Source organism: Scylla paramamosain, chromosome 36, assembly GCF_035594125.1.
Source record: "Scylla paramamosain isolate STU-SP2022 chromosome 36, ASM3559412v1, whole genome shotgun sequence".
NCBI lineage: Eukaryota > Metazoa > Arthropoda > Malacostraca > Decapoda > Portunidae > Scylla > Scylla paramamosain.
In genome coordinates this window covers 9,251,908-9,266,907 of record NC_087186.1, presented here as the reverse complement: position 1 = coordinate 9,266,907, position 15,000 = coordinate 9,251,908, and the positions used below count along the sequence as shown (strand labels likewise).

General features: G+C 45.1%; 1 protein-coding gene across 4 annotated transcripts in view; it reads left to right on the top strand.

Moving 5' to 3' along the window:
• LOC135090946 (post-GPI attachment to proteins factor 2-like) overlaps nucleotides 1–15,000 on the top strand; it is a 95,591-nt gene that overhangs the window by 13,411 nt on the left and 67,180 nt on the right. For 3 of the 4 annotated variants that reach the window (XM_063988179.1, XM_063988181.1, XM_063988180.1), the window contains exon 2: nucleotides 4,780–5,579. In XM_063988179.1, the coding sequence (XP_063844249.1) occupies nucleotides 5,394–5,579 (186 nt within the window). In that variant the 5' untranslated portion in view covers nucleotides 4,780–5,393. Of the gene's footprint in view, nucleotides 1–4,779; nucleotides 5,580–15,000 lie in introns of those variants that run through there. The other variant, XM_063988182.1, reaches the window with a different exon arrangement.

Below are 15,000 nucleotides of genomic sequence, written 5' to 3'. Positions count from 1 at the left end.
TTATTGGCGTTCTGGGGAGCAAGGAGCCGAGAGGAAGGAGGCGACATCAAATTGGACTTTTACCATCATTTTTTCATCGACCATCGTTTAAAAGGAGAACTTTGAGGCCAAGAGGGATGGGAGAGGTATGGGAGAGAAGGATGGGAGAGAGGAATGGCAGAGGTATGGGAGAGAGGGGAATGGTAGAGAAGTATGGGACAGAAATGGGAGAAGGAATGAAAGAAAAAAATTAGATGTTAGTGAAAGAAAGACGAATTTAAGAGGGAGTGAGAGAGAGAGAGAGAGAGAGAGAGAGAGAGAGAGAGAGAGAGAGAGAGTGAGAGGGAGTGAGAGAGTGAGAGAGAGTGATAGAGACACCACTCATATTTTCCTTACAGTGAAGAATGTTCTGTTAACATAAATCAGAACTCTCAATTTAGCTGATTATTGAATTCTTGAGAGAGAGAGAGAGAGAGAGAGAGAGAGAGAGAGAGAGAGAGAGAGAGAGAGAGAGAGAGAGAGAGAGAGAGAGAGAGAGAGAGAGAGAGAGTATGTATGTGTGTGTGTGTGTGTGTGTGTGTGTGTTGTACCAAGTGAGGAAGGAGGGATGTGAAGGAAGGAAGGAAGGAAGGGAAGAGGAGGAGGAGGAGGAGGAGGAGGAGGAGGGAAGGACACCAAAATTGAGGAAAGATTGGATGAAGAGGAAAGAATCAAGGAAGAGGAAGAACTAATATCTATTACTAGTCTCTCTCTCTCTCTCTCTCTCTCTCTCTCTCTCTCTCTCTCTCTCTCTCTCTCTCTCTCTCTCTCTCTCTCTCTCTCTCTCTCTCTCTCTCTCTCTCTCTCTCTCTCTCTCTCTCTCTAATAATCATTTGACTCGAACCAGACAAGTAAGAAGACTGTTCCTCCTTCTCTTTTTTCTCCTCCTCCTCCTCCTCTTCCTTTTCCTCCTCCTCCTCCTCCTCCTCCTCCTCCTCATCCTGTTATTCAGTGCGATGCATTTCTTCTACTCAGAGAGAGGAGGAGGAGGAGGAGGAGGAGGAGGAGGAGGTAAAGAAGATAAAGAAGGATAACAAACGAAAATATAAAGGAAGAAAAGGAGAAAAAATGAGGTGGAGAGTACAGATAAACACCTTATGAAAGAGGAGGAGGAGGAGGAGGAGGAGGAGGAGGAGGAGGAGGAGGAAGAAGAAGCTGGTGCATTATTTTCCATCAGTGCTTCTCTTTCTCCTCCTCCAATATTTCACTAAAAGAAGGTAAAATCTTTTTTTTTCTTTTTTTACGTTAAAATAAAAAGGGGTATTTCTCACTTTTCCTGTTCACATTTACAGTATGCTGCGGAACCAGATTTTCCCTCTCTCTTTCCTCTCCTTAACGTTGATGCTTAAGTCTTTCCTCTCTCTCCTTTTCTCCTTTGCTTCCATACTCAAGAGATATTTTCTTTCTTCTTTCTCTTTTTCGTTATGTTTCTAAGCAAAATGTACCTTTCCCTTCTACTTTTCTCTTTTTTGCCTCTTTTACAAACCAAAAAAAACTCATTTTCTTGATATTTTTGTGTTTTTCTCTTTTTCTCTTTTACTAATCAAAAACTCCCTTTCTTTAGTCTGTTTTTTTATTTTCTTCTTTTTCCTTTACATCTACAAAAAAAAAAACTCCTTTCCATATTCAGTTTTTCAGTCTATTTTATCTAATTCTTCTCATTTTCTCTTTAACAAACCTTAAGTCTTCCTCTCCTCCATCCATTTTCTCTCTCTTTTCTCATTTACCCAAGATTCCTTTTTCTCTCTTCTTTTTCTCTCTTCTTTTTCTCTCTCTTTTACATGCATGACTCCAAAAGCTCCACTTCTCTCTATTTTCTCTCTATTTTCTCTGTTCCTCTCTTTAACAAACTCCATAACTACCTTTCCTTAATCTATACTCTCTTTTCCCAACCAAATTTTCTCTCTCTCTCTCTCTCTCTCTCTCTCTCTCTCTCTCTCTCTCTCTCTCTCTCTCTCTCTCTCTCTCTCTCTCTCTCTCTCTCTCTCTCTCTCTCTTCTCCCTTTAACTAACTCCAAAACTACCTTTCATTTACCTATTCTCTCTTTATTCCCTGCTTTATCATTTCATTTCTCTCTACTTTGTCTTTCTCTCCTTTTTCCGCTTTTCCTTACCACCTTTCACTTACCTATCCTCTCCCTCTTTTCTTCTTTACCCTTTCCTTTCTTTGTGCTTTCTCCCTCTCCTCTTCCTCTCCTGATTGCAAACTAACCTCCCCAGCCGTGCCAGCCTTGCCAGCCCCGCCTGCAGCTTGGCATCAGTGCAGGGCTGCGGTGGAGGAGAGCAGAGCGTCAAGGCTTAAAGGGGAGAGCGCAGGGAGGTACGTTGGATGGATGCTTGTACCTCCCTGCCCTCCGTCACACGCGTGCTACCTGCCCCACCCCTCCGCCATATAGATAATAACAGGACTCATAGAATTTACCTGTTGAAACGTGTGTGTGTGTGTGTGTGTGTGTGTGTGTGTGTGTGTGTGTGTGTGTGTGTGTGTGTGTGTGTGTGTGTGTGTGTGTTTGTGTGTGTGTGTCTGTGTGTGTGTGTGTGTGTTTGTGGGTCAGATGATCCCTGCAAACAAACCTGAGAGAATTCAGAGACAGTTTACCTGTTGAATCTTGTCTCTGTGTGTATATATGCGTGTCCGTGTCCGTGTGTGTGTGTGTGTGTGTGTGTGTGTGTGTGTGTGTGTGTGTGTGTGTGTGTGTGTGTGTGTGTGTGTATGTAAATATGCTTGAGCGTGTGCGTGTGTGTGCACGTGTGTGTGTGTGTGTGTAGGGTTCCCCAGGCCACTCGCTCCCAGGTCCAAGTTCCGTACACAAAAGGAGCCTTTGAGAGTTACGTACACCACCCCAGGTTGCATCCCTCACGCGGGCCAGACGGACTCTCTCTCTCTCTCTCTCTCTCTCTCTCTCTCTCTCTCTCTCTCTCTCTCTCTCTCTCTCTCTCTCTCTCTCTCTTGGGGATCCCTCGGCATTTCTCTCGGGGCGAATGAGGTTTGAATCCCAGGCTTTTATTCCGCGGTGCCTCGCTTCTGCCGTGATGGAAGCAAGGGTCTGTGTGGTCCACCTTCCACCTCCACGAGTTTCAACAGGTTGTGGTGAAAGTTACTGAGGTTTTGAAGTGTTTTTGTGGTTCCAGTGATAGTTTTACGAAGACTACACATCACCAGAAAAATATATTGATATAAGCCACACCAATCATCCCTGTGTCTTGTAAATGGTCAGCCTACCACCTCGACTACTTTCAACAGGCTGTAGTAGAAAGTTATTGTGATTTTTCCAGAGTTTTCGTGATTCCAGTGATAGTTTGATAATGGCTACACTAGAAGCGTGTGTGTGCAATCCAGCCTCCCACCACGTCTAGTTTCAACAGTTTGCAGTGGAAGTTATTGTGTTATTCAAGTGTTTTAGTGATTCTAATGGTAGTTCAATAAAGAAAAAAATAATAATAAGCCATAAGAGCAACAGTAATCACATCTCTGTCTCTTGTATGATCCAGCGTACCACCTCGATTACTTTTGACTGACTGCAGTGGAAGGTGTTGTGGTTTTTCAAGTGTTTCCGTGATTCTAGTGATGGATTAACAAAGACAATACGCCAGAAATAGAGAAAACTTCCTTAAGAAAGACACTCCTCACTCCTGTGCCCTGAAAAACCGTCAACGCCTCACCTTGATTACTGATAACAAATTGCAGTGGAAGTTATTTTGGTTGCCAAGTGTTTTCGTGATTCCGTTGAAGGTTTAACAAAGACCATACGTTGTAAATAGAAAAAAGAATCCTTACGAAAGACACTTCACCGCTGTGGCTTGAAAACACTCCATATTAGAGCAGAAACCGCCTCAAAACTCACCCCGCGAAGAACTGACCGTAAACAAACACTCGATAATTCTAGTGATACCTTTACAGACACATCCTTAAGGAAGACACTAATTGTAGCTTCTATTGGTCCTTATTAGAGCAGAAAGCGTCTCAAAACACAGCCAGCGAGTAACGAACCATAAGGAGAACTGACCGTAAACAAACACACGATAATTCTAGTGATACCTTTACAAACACACCCCAGTAATCACCTCAGCGTCTTCTATTGGTCCTTATTAGAGCAGAAGAAGCGTCTCAGAACACAGCCAGCGACCAAAGAAGCACCAGAAGAACTCAATGTAAACAAACACTCCATAACTGACAAACTCGCCCTTCTCGGGACACTGAAAGCTGCCCCTTCTGCGCGAAACTTTTCCACAACTTAGATAAAGGTAAAAGTTTGCAATAACAACGGAAGCTGGTAATGGCGTAATGGAGAAGCGATGCGGGAACGACGGGGCTTGAGTGCGTGATAATGGGGTGATGGGTGATGGGATTGATGGGGTGATGGGGCAGCCAGGGCGGTGTAGAAAGACTGACTTCACCGAACCCTCACGTCCTTGTACAGAAAACTGCCGGATTTTGAAGCGGACAAGTGCAGGCGAGTCACGGGTCTGGAGCAGGAGAGGAAAAGTACCCGGCTGTCTTCGCGGAGCATAGAAAACGCACAACAGGAGGCGGAATCTTAATGAGGGGATTGGATACGCCGCCGCCAAGTGCTGGAGTGCCGGAGGGTGGGAGTGGCGGGGACTGGGACTGGCGGGAGGAGTGGGAGGAGAGGGAGGAGCGCGGCGTTGTTACTGGCGACACGAACATGGAAAGAAAAAATGTGCGAGGTTTATTTTCGTTTACAGTTTTTCTTATTTTTTTTTCCCGAGAGTTACTGATGAGTGTTCCTTGTGTTTCAGGATTCTAGGTGAGAAGGAGCAAAGTGATGTTTCCAGGAGGGCGCCTTCCGGCAGGGCCCCGCGAGTGAGGGAAGGCTGAGCCGCGGGCGTGGCGTGGCGCACACAGCGTCTGTCCCTCCACTCGCCGCTCGCCAGGTGTTGGCGCCGCGCAAATGTCAGCTGCGTGAGGTGTGACAGCGTGTGGCGGAGACAATGTTGATCCGGGCAGTGCCGCAGCCTGCAGCGCCAAGCCGCCGACCCGCGACCCTCATTTGACTCCCGCCTGTGGAAACTCGCGACGCTTTGTAAAAACTGAGAAACAAAAAAAAAGCCAAATTCCGCGTCCGATGTGTGCAACAGTGCAGTGAGGAAGTATTGAGGAGCGGCAGCGTGACCTGCGTGGTGCCCCCTCCCCCCCGCGGCAGTGTGAGAGTGTGTGTGTGCGTGCGTGTAGGAGTGGTGGTTGCCGCGCCCCCCGCCGCCCCCCCGCCACCTCCCGCCCCCTGGCCTGGCAACCGGCTGTGGCACCCGGCACCGCAGGTCGGCGTGAGGGGCGCCGGCAGGAGGGCAGGCATGGCTCGGTGACGGGGACGTGACGCAGCGAGGGCACCGCTCCGGCAGGAGGCGGCGGCGCGATGAGCAGCAGCAGCATGGCCGCGGCGGCGCCCGACGTGGAGAAGCGGGTGTCGCGGGTGCTGTTCACCATGCGGTGGCGCCTCATGAGCCAGATCCTGCTGGCGCTCCCCGTCGTGGGCATGTTCATCTGCCTCATCACCTCCATCATTTTCCACTCCGACCACATCAACAACACGATATGCAAGGTGAGTGCCGCGCCGCGCCGCGCCGCTCCTGCCGCCACACTGCTGCTACACACTGGTGCCACACAATCCACCACCACCACGCCTCCGTCAGGCGGGTGCTTGGCCACGGAACCCCTCCGCCCTGCCATTACTGAGGCCTGATGCCACACCACCCAATATGACACATTTAAATAAACGTGTTGTCATCTCTGGTTCCTCACACTCTCTCATCCTCCCACACACCTCCCTACACCCTCACACTCCCAAGGCACTGCACTCATTACACTCACTACACTCATCCCTTACTCCTTCACATCCCACTCAGCAAAAACAACAAAACAACGATAACAACACGTGGGTACTGTAAGGACGCCGCAAACACGGGGAGGGGGATTACAGAGCTGTTTTCTTCCCCTCTGAGAACCCAAGTCTTGTGTGGGCGGGTGCTGGTGGGCGCGGCGAAGGGCTGACACCACTACCACCACCACCGCCGTCACCACCACCACTACCACCCGCTGTTTGTGATCGATTGAGTTAGTAATTCGAGGCAAATAAATCTCTTACAAGCAACAAACAAACAAATACACTCCCCTTCTCTTCTCTTTTTCTCTTCCCCTATTCACCCCTCCTCTTCTCCATCTCTTCCCCAATTTCTTCCTTCTCCTCTCTCCTTTCATTCATTATCCTTTTCTCACCTTCTCATTCTCCCCTCTCTTCTTCTCTTCTCTTTCACTCTTCCCACTCCTTTCCTTCTTCCTCAGTCTCTTCCTTTTCCTCCTTCGCTCTTTTCCTCTTTATCTCTCCCATTTCTCCTCTTCATCCATCCTCTCGTGTTTCCTGCTTCCCTCTCTTCTTTCTTTTTTTCTTTCTCTATCTCCTCTTCCGCCTTCCCTCTCTTTCCCCTTTTTTTTTGCATTTTTTTTCTTCTCTTATCTTTTCTCTTCTTTTATTTCTCTTCTTGTCCTCTCCCTTATGTTAAATTACTCTTCTTTTCCCTCTTTTCCTCTCTTCCTCCCTGTTTCCTATCTTTCTTTCCCAACGTATTTTCATCTTTCCCTTCCGTTTCTCTTTCTCTTCTATTCCATTCCCCTCTTCCTTATTTGTTCCTCTTCCCCTCTTCTTTCTGTTAAATTACTCTTCTTTCCTCTCTGTTCCCCTTTTCCCCTCCTCTCCTCCCTTTCCTTTTTCTCATATTTTCATTTTTCCTTTCTGTTTCATTTCCCTTTCTTGTTTGTTCTTCCTCTCCCTCTTCCTTGCTTTCTCTTATCCTATCCTATCTATTCCTTCCCCCCTCTCTTCCTTCCTTCCCACAACAAGGAGACAAGGAGAGAAACATGCTCGGATCTCTCCCTCCCCCACCTCCTTCATCTCCTCCACACCTCCCTCACTTCCTCCCCATCTCCTCCCCACCTCTCCATTGCCTCACCTCTGATATACAATCCTTCCCACCTGTCAGTCCTCAGCATTTTTCAACCTCACCATCCCCGTCACTCATTCTGCCCCGTCAATCCGTTTCACCAGTCAACATGTATGCAGTCATTACTCGCTTACCATGCCAAAGTAAAGAGAGAACAGACGTAATTTTTTTTTTTTTTTTTTTTTTTTTGTCTATTACAAGGGTTTATGTTGTAAAATGAAGGTTGATTTTCCTGTTAAGAATCTGTCACTAAAACTACACCCTTAAAAAGCCGTGTAGGTTCACCATGGCTATTTTCAAAGGCCACAGAGATGATCAGCCGAGTTCTCAAGAGTGTTTCTACTGTTAATAATGTAGAAATCTTATTCATCTGTCACTAAAACCGTAAAAACATTCTTAAAAACACGTGTCACTTAATCAACCAGAGCCTTTTGAAAGTAGTGGAGGTGCAGGCAGAAGTCTCAGAACACTGTCCTATGTAGCAGTGAGATTAGGTTTCAGACAGCTGCCCTTCCTCCCAGAGTGAACCGAACCTTACTGTATCTAAGCAACACGCGCGGCCAGTCTGTGTGTGTATGTATACGCTGATAAGGACTAGGGAATGATTAAAGATATATACGAGTATACAGCCACCCTTGCTAATTCTTATCTAAATACTCAGCTGATTAAAGCCTCAAATTCATAGTGTGTATGTTAGGTTATCTTTTGGCAATGAATTCAGTCAATCGATCTTTTTTCTTTTTCTTTTTTTTTTTTTTTTTTTTTTGCCTGACACGCGGACGACTGAACAGATGTGCGTCAATGGAACGTTTGGTGACTTTCGTGAGTTGTGGGTGAGCAGTGCGAATGGTAAACACAGGGACATAACGCTTTGCCAGAGAGAGGAAGAGAGCGAGAGAGAGAGAGGGGGGGAGAGAGGGAGAGGGGGTTGTGGTACAGTATCTCTGTTCTTTATCGTTAGAGGGAAAAGGTTAACGGTTAGTGAAAGGAATAAATGCATGTGTGTGTGTGTGTGTGTGTGTGTGTGTGTGTGTGTGTGTGTGTGTGTGTGTAGTAGTAGTAGTAGTAGTAGTAGTAGTAGTAGTAGTAGTAGTAGTAGTAGTAGTAGTAGTAGTAGTAATAGAAGTAGTAGTAGTAGTAGTAGTAGTAGTAGTAGTAGTAGTAGTAGTAGTAGTAATAATAGTAGTAGTAGTAGTAGTAGTAGTAGTAGAAATAGTAGATGACTCAGGAATTATCGATCGAGGAACTGCAAACTCCCTCCTCCTCCTCCTCCTCCTCCTCCCACCTCCTCCTCCTGCCGCGGCCTGGGAGACAACTGGGAGATCAATAGGGAGAAATTGATCACCGGACATTTAACGTTGAGTTGGCGGATATTCACGTTTGTTCCTTTATATTCCTTTACCTTGAGTCATTTGTTGTGATGAGAGGCGAGGGGCAGGTGAGGGAGAGTCCTGTGCATTGATTGAGAGGTGAGAGGGAAAGGATTGGATGGGAGAGACTTAAAGAGAGTGAGACTGTGAGAGTGTGTGCGTTTATAGTGAACTGGTAACACACAATGGTTCTCTCTCTCTCTCTCTCTCTCTCTCTCTCTCTCTCTCTCTCTCTCTCTCTCTCTCTCTCTCTCTCTCTCTCTCTCTCTCTCTCTCTCACAATAACCAAATTATCATCCTTTATCCTTCACCTCTTCGTCGTCATCCTCTTCTTCCTTCTTCTCCTCCTTACGCTATTCTTCCCAGTCCCTCCTCCTCCTCCTCCTCCTCCTCCTCCTCCTCCCCCACGCCATAACTCCACGCGGGCAATGGCTTAAGGTAATGTAAGGCCGCGGACGCCTCTCAGTTCTAACATGTAATGGACTTCTTGGTAAATTATGGCGGCGTTGTGCAGGGCAGAAATTTGCAACCAACTCTGTTCTCTCTCACACACACACACACACACACACACACACACACACACACACACACACACACCTGGTAATAAAGGCGCTTGTTACCTTAGTTTACCCGGGTTTACGTTCCCTAAGGATTCTACAAGCGGGATTCTAAAGACTCTTCTGTTTCTCTGAGTTCAATTTGGGTATTCAAGGAAGGGATTGAATCTGGTTAGCATGGAGTGGCATTACCAAGAGTCAGAACCCCCGTCACGGCTTCTAAAGGCTCAGGAGAGTGGGGATCAGTGCTACCAAGTCTTCCTCTCCTAGTTACGTAAGGCAATAAGGGAAGATGCAGGAAGCTATCAGGTCTACACGTGGCATTCCCTATATAAAATGTGCTTGTGTATTTCAACTTACTCCCATTGTCTCTGTTGTTAATTGGTTGTTATTGAGGTTACGTCCTTTGGTTTTGTATTATAGTAAATGTAAATGATTTTATTGGTGAAAAGTGAAGCAAAACTGGAGATAGACACTGAAAGATTTGAACTAATATTACCTCTTTCGCTACCAGTTAAAGATTGAATATTAAGTCAAGTTAGGTTAGGTAAAGTTGAGTTCATGAAAATGTGACTTTTGATTTTTATATTTGAGTAATTCTAGACGGTTTTATTGGGGAAAATAAAGCTAAAGGCATTGAAATGTTTAGAATTGCACTGTCACTTCTTTCCCTGTAAGATAAGTTACGTTAAGGCAAGTTAAGTTAGGTTAGGCACAGAGCAAGTTAGTCCAAGTTAATACCGAATATATGCCACAGATGACCACCGAGTTTGGACCAGGTTAGGACCAGATGCAGACCAGTCAAGTTACGTTAGGTTAGGTTAGTTTAGGCATGGGTATATTTACAGAAAGTTAAGACAGAATGTACGACTCCGTTTACAACCAAGTTAGGCTCAGACTGAGACCAAGTTAGGAGGAAAACACGAGCAAAGTTAGGACATCAGTTACCAGTTACGAACACAGTGAGTTTAGGTTAGTTAAAGTTAGTTACTACCACAATAAGTTAAGTTAGGTTAGTTAAGATCACAGTATGCTAGGTTAGGTTAGGTTAGTTACGACCTTAGTAAGTTAGGACATTGTTAAGCGGACGTCCCTTCTGCTGTAGTATGCATCTTCTACAGTAGGGCCTTCGTCAGCGTGTGTGTGTGTGTGTGTGTGTGTGTGTGTGTGTGTGTGTGTGTGTGTGTGTCCGGGGCCTCTTAAGCACGTAGGCGACACCACAGCGAAATTAGCATCTTTAACTTAAGGGTGTGAGGGGAAAAATCATGAAGAAGTGGACGAAGGAGGGAAGGAAGGAAGGAATGAAGGAAGGAGAGAGAAGGAAAGGACGCATAGGGAGGAATATGAGAGAAGGAGAGGATGGTAGACAAAAAAGAAGAGGGAAAGGATGTAGGAGGGGACGAAGGAAGGGATGGAAGGAAGAGGAAAGAGAAGGAAAAGGAAGAAGGGAGTTGAAGAAGGGAAGGAAAAGAAAAGGGGGAGAAAATATTATGGAATGATGAGAGGGTAAAGAGAAAGAGGGGAGATAACAAGAGGGAGAGGAGGGAGAGAAGGAAAGGGACAGAGAGGAAGGAAAAAAAAGGAAGAGAATATTACAGAAGAAAGAAAGAAAGGAAATATAAAAAGAGGAGAGAGAGAGAGAGAGAGAGAGAGAGAGAGAGAGAGAGAGAGAGAGAGAGAGAGAGAGAGAGAGAGAGAGAGAGAGAGAGAGAGAGAGAGAGAGAGAAAATGGAGGGTCATTAGTGAGAGATTGTGAGCGAGGAAGGAGAATGAGTGAGAGAGAGAGAGAGAGAGAGAGAGAGAGAGAGAGAGAGAGAGAGAGAGAGAGAGAGAGGAGAGAGAGAGAGAGAGAGAGAGAGAGGATGAATAATGAGAGGAGGAGAAGAGGCTGGAATATCATGACGCTTGGTGAATGTAAGAGAGAGAGAGAGAGAGAGGAGAGAGAGAGAGAGAGAGAGAGAGAGATGAGAGAGAGAGGAGAGAGAGAGAGAGAGAGAGGGTGGAGGTAGGTGGAAGAGAGGAGGAGGAAGAGAATTATCGCTTGTGCAACCTTCTCTCTCCCTCTCTCTCTCTCTCTCTCTCTCTCTCTCTCTCTCTCTCTCTCTCTTGAACCAGTCCAGCACTCAAATCTTTGTCTTAATCCCTGATATTTGCACAACACACTCTTACATGCTTTAATTCACCTAACACAACACACACACACACACACACACACACACACACACACACACACACACCACATACACACAACACCTACACCTTTCCAAGCAGTGCAGTTTACAGGTGAGAACACAGAATAAGAACAAAAAAAAAGTAAATAACAAAAGGTAAAATAACAAGTGATTGAAAGGTGAACAGAGAGAGGGAGAGAGAGAGAGAGAGAGGTAAAGGGACAGAGAGAGGGGGTATCGCTTTTTCCTTCCCTCTCATCCCCTTTAAGAGCAAGTGTTCATTAGTTAAGCGTGGATATTTGCTTGTTAGGGAGTTAGTTAGGCAGGTGATGTGACAGTAGTAGCGTGTAGCATCACCTGTTAATTGGTTCACGAATTACCGTTCAGTGTGGAGGATTTTTGGCTTAGTACTGTGTTGGCTTTGAAAATGAGGTGGTTTTGCTTGTTTCTTGTGTGTGTGTGTGTGTGTGTGTGTGTGTGTGTGTGTGTGTGTGTGTGTGTGTGTAATTACCTATCTTATCTATCTATCTGGGGTTTGTTTATTTTATCTATCTGTTTGTCTGTCTGCCTGCCTGCTTGTCAATCTGTCTGTCTATATGTCTATTTGCTTGTTAATCTCTCTCTCTCTCTCTCTCTCTCTCTCTCTCTCTCTCTCTCTCTCTCTCTCTCTCCCTCTCTCTCTCTCTCTCTCTGTGTGTGTGTGTGTGTGTGTGTGTGTGTGTGTGTGTATGTGCGTGGTTGGCAACACTGATATATAACCTTTAAGTCATCCAGCTTATATATCCGTATTGGTTTCTGGCTCGATATAACTCGGGGTCTTGTCTGTCTGTCTGTCTGTCTGTCTGTCTGTCTGTCTGTCTGTCTGTCTATTTTTCTATATATCTGTCTGTCTGTCCGTGTATCTAGGTGTGTTTATTTGTCTGCGTGTGTGTTAGAGCGTTCGTCAGTCTGTTTGTTTACTTGTCTATATATCTGTCTGTCTGTCCATGTGTGTGTGTGTGTGTGTGTGTGTGTGTGTGTGTTTCTTTCGTGCGTGTCTATATGAACACACACACACACACACACACACACACACACACACACACATCATTCCAACACGCATATGTATTAGAAAAAAATACACACTTTAAAGAACCAAAGAAGAAAGAAAAGAAAGAAAAAAACACTCAAATAAAACACAAAAACAAAAAAAAAAAAAAAAAAAAAAAAAGAAAAAAATATAACAAAACAAAGAAACAGATGGAATCAAAATTTGCACACATGTTCTGACCTTCCTTCTTCTCCTCCTCCTCCTTCTCCTCCTCCTCCTCCTCCTCCTCCTCCTCCTCCTCCTCCTCCTCCTCTTCCTCCTCCTCCTCCTTCCCTCGTTTCCCCTCGCTGACGTCAGAAGCAGCTTGTGACGTGTATAAAGTCCACCTAGGAGGGGGAAGAGGGGAGAGGGGAGAAGAAGAGGGGAGAGGAAGAGGGGAGAAGGAGGGGTCAGGGAGGGAGAGGAGGAAAGGGGGTAAGGAAGTTAGGGGGATGAGATATTCTTCCTTGAATAGTTTAATCTCTCTCTCTCTCTCTCTCTCTCTCTCTCTCTCTCTCTCTCTCTCTCTCTCTCTCTCTCTCTCTCTCTCTCTCTCTCTCTAATTTCCCTCCATTTATATAATTTCCGTTTACTCCTCTCTCTCTCTCTCTCTCTCTCTCTCTCTCTCTCTCTCTCTCTCTCTCTCTCTCTCTCTCTCTCTCTCTCTCTCTATTTAGGCCTATTTTGAAAGCCTATAAAACAAAAACGTTCCCGTGTCTAACTATTTCGTGTGTGTGTGTGTGTGTGTGTGTGTGTGTGTGTGTGTGTGTGTGTGTGAGAAAGGAAGGGAGGGAGTGACTGACATTTCAATCTCAACTTCTCCTAACAATCCCAACTCTACCTTTGCTTCTCTCACTTTTTCGTAAAGATAACTTCATCTTCCTAATCCCTCCTTTTTTTCCACCTCTTCCCCTTATTTCTTCAACCCTCGTGCTCTTCACCTGGTCACCTTAGCTCACCTTTTGTTTACCTGTGGCGGCCTTGACTCAGGTAAGCTCACAGATTCATAAGAGATAGACAGGTAGATAGATACATAGACAGACAGACAGAAAGACCGACAGATATATATATAGATAGATAGATAGATAGATACGAGTATAATATAAGATACAATCAGTGCAAAAGGATGCCAGAGATAACTAGAGTGCCAACTATACCAGAGTGAGTAATGGAGTTCTAGGGAGTGCCACAGTAACAGAGGATGCCAGGGATGTATCAGACAGTGCCAAATGGTAGCAGAGAGTAAGAGAGGGTGCCAGAAAGTACTAGAGTTTTAAAAAGAGTAACACAGGGAATCATAAGTGCCAAAAAGGTGCAATAGACCCTTAGAAAGTATCTTAAAGTGCCACAGAGGAAGAGAAAGTGACAAAAGCAACCAGATAAGAGAGTGCCACTGAGCTGGAAGAAAGTGCCACAAGGAAACAGGAAGCGCTAAAGAGTTTGAGAGAATAACAGGGAGACAAAATAGAAAAAAAAATAGAGTAAAGAAATATAAATAGCATGGAGTACAAGAGAAGCTCAAGAAAGTACCACGGAAAAGCAGAAAATGCCAAGAAAGTGCCAAATTCATAGGAGTTCCATAACAAAAGCCAAAAAAACAACAACAAAACACTAGTAGATTAGTTATCCCTGAAATGTAAATCAACACCCTACGTTTTCTTTAACCTAATCAGACGTTCCGGAGCTTTGATTACGCAGAAGACTCGTTTTTCTTACAATATTTCCTTCTCATTCCCTCCCCGCCACACTGATTTTTCACCCGGGTCTTTGGTGGCTTGGTGAGGGGGGATGAAAGGCGGGAGGCACCAGCACTCCTCCTATTGGTGACTCCTGGGGTGGTTACGGCTTATCCCACATCAAAGGCGGCGAGGAGTGACGGTAAAGTGACGGGATGGTGATGGGATGGTGAGGGAATGGCCTAACTATGAGTTCCCGTGTGTTGATTTGCGATTCACAAGATAGAGAGATTAGAGAAAGTGGATTATTTCAAAGATTGTGAGGAGTGGATGTATAGTGAATGTACAATGACGGAATGGTGACACTGCACTAAATCACGAAGACAAGAAATAAAGGGTTCAAGCTTCATGAAGTTAAATTTATGGAGATACGAAGGAATTGGTTCTCAAATAAAGCGGTAGAGGACTGGAATAGACTCAGATAGACTCAGCAGTCAGGTTGTTAGTGCCGAGTCATTAAGGAGCGTTAAAAAGATTAAACAGATTTATAAAAGAGGATGATAGATGGAAATAGGTAGGCATATTTCATACAGGGGCTGCCGCGTGTAGGCCTGATGGCTTCTTGCACCAACCCTTATTTCCTTACGGTCTCATGTTCTCAAATACGTGTTATCCTTTACAAATTCACGATCAAAAGTCATGGAGATTGAACAGAAAATGGATTAGTGAGTATTTGCAAGTGCCCTGCTTCTGTAAATAGCAGTGATCGTTTCTTGCAGCCTCCCTTATTTTCTTATGCTCTCTTGTTCTCAAATACGTGTTATCCTTTACTTATTTACGATCAAGAGTCATGGAGATTAAACAGAAAATTGATTAGTGGGTATTTATAAGTCCCCTGATGCCCTAAATAGGAAAATGACGTAAGAAATGATGAAAGGAAAGTGAAGATTAAGATTCCGGAGGCGATCTGGGCTGATGAGGCGACGGAGAGAGAGGGAGAGGCAGAGACCGAGGGAATTCTGCCATCTAATGCTAAAACCCGAGAGTCATTTGGGATTTATATAGAACGTGAGATGTTTATACGTGATCTGAGGGTTGAGAGTTATGTAGGAAATATGTTTATGATTTCGAAAGCGATGTAAGTTGATGAGGCTTAAGAGAGGGATGGATGTGCAGGAAACT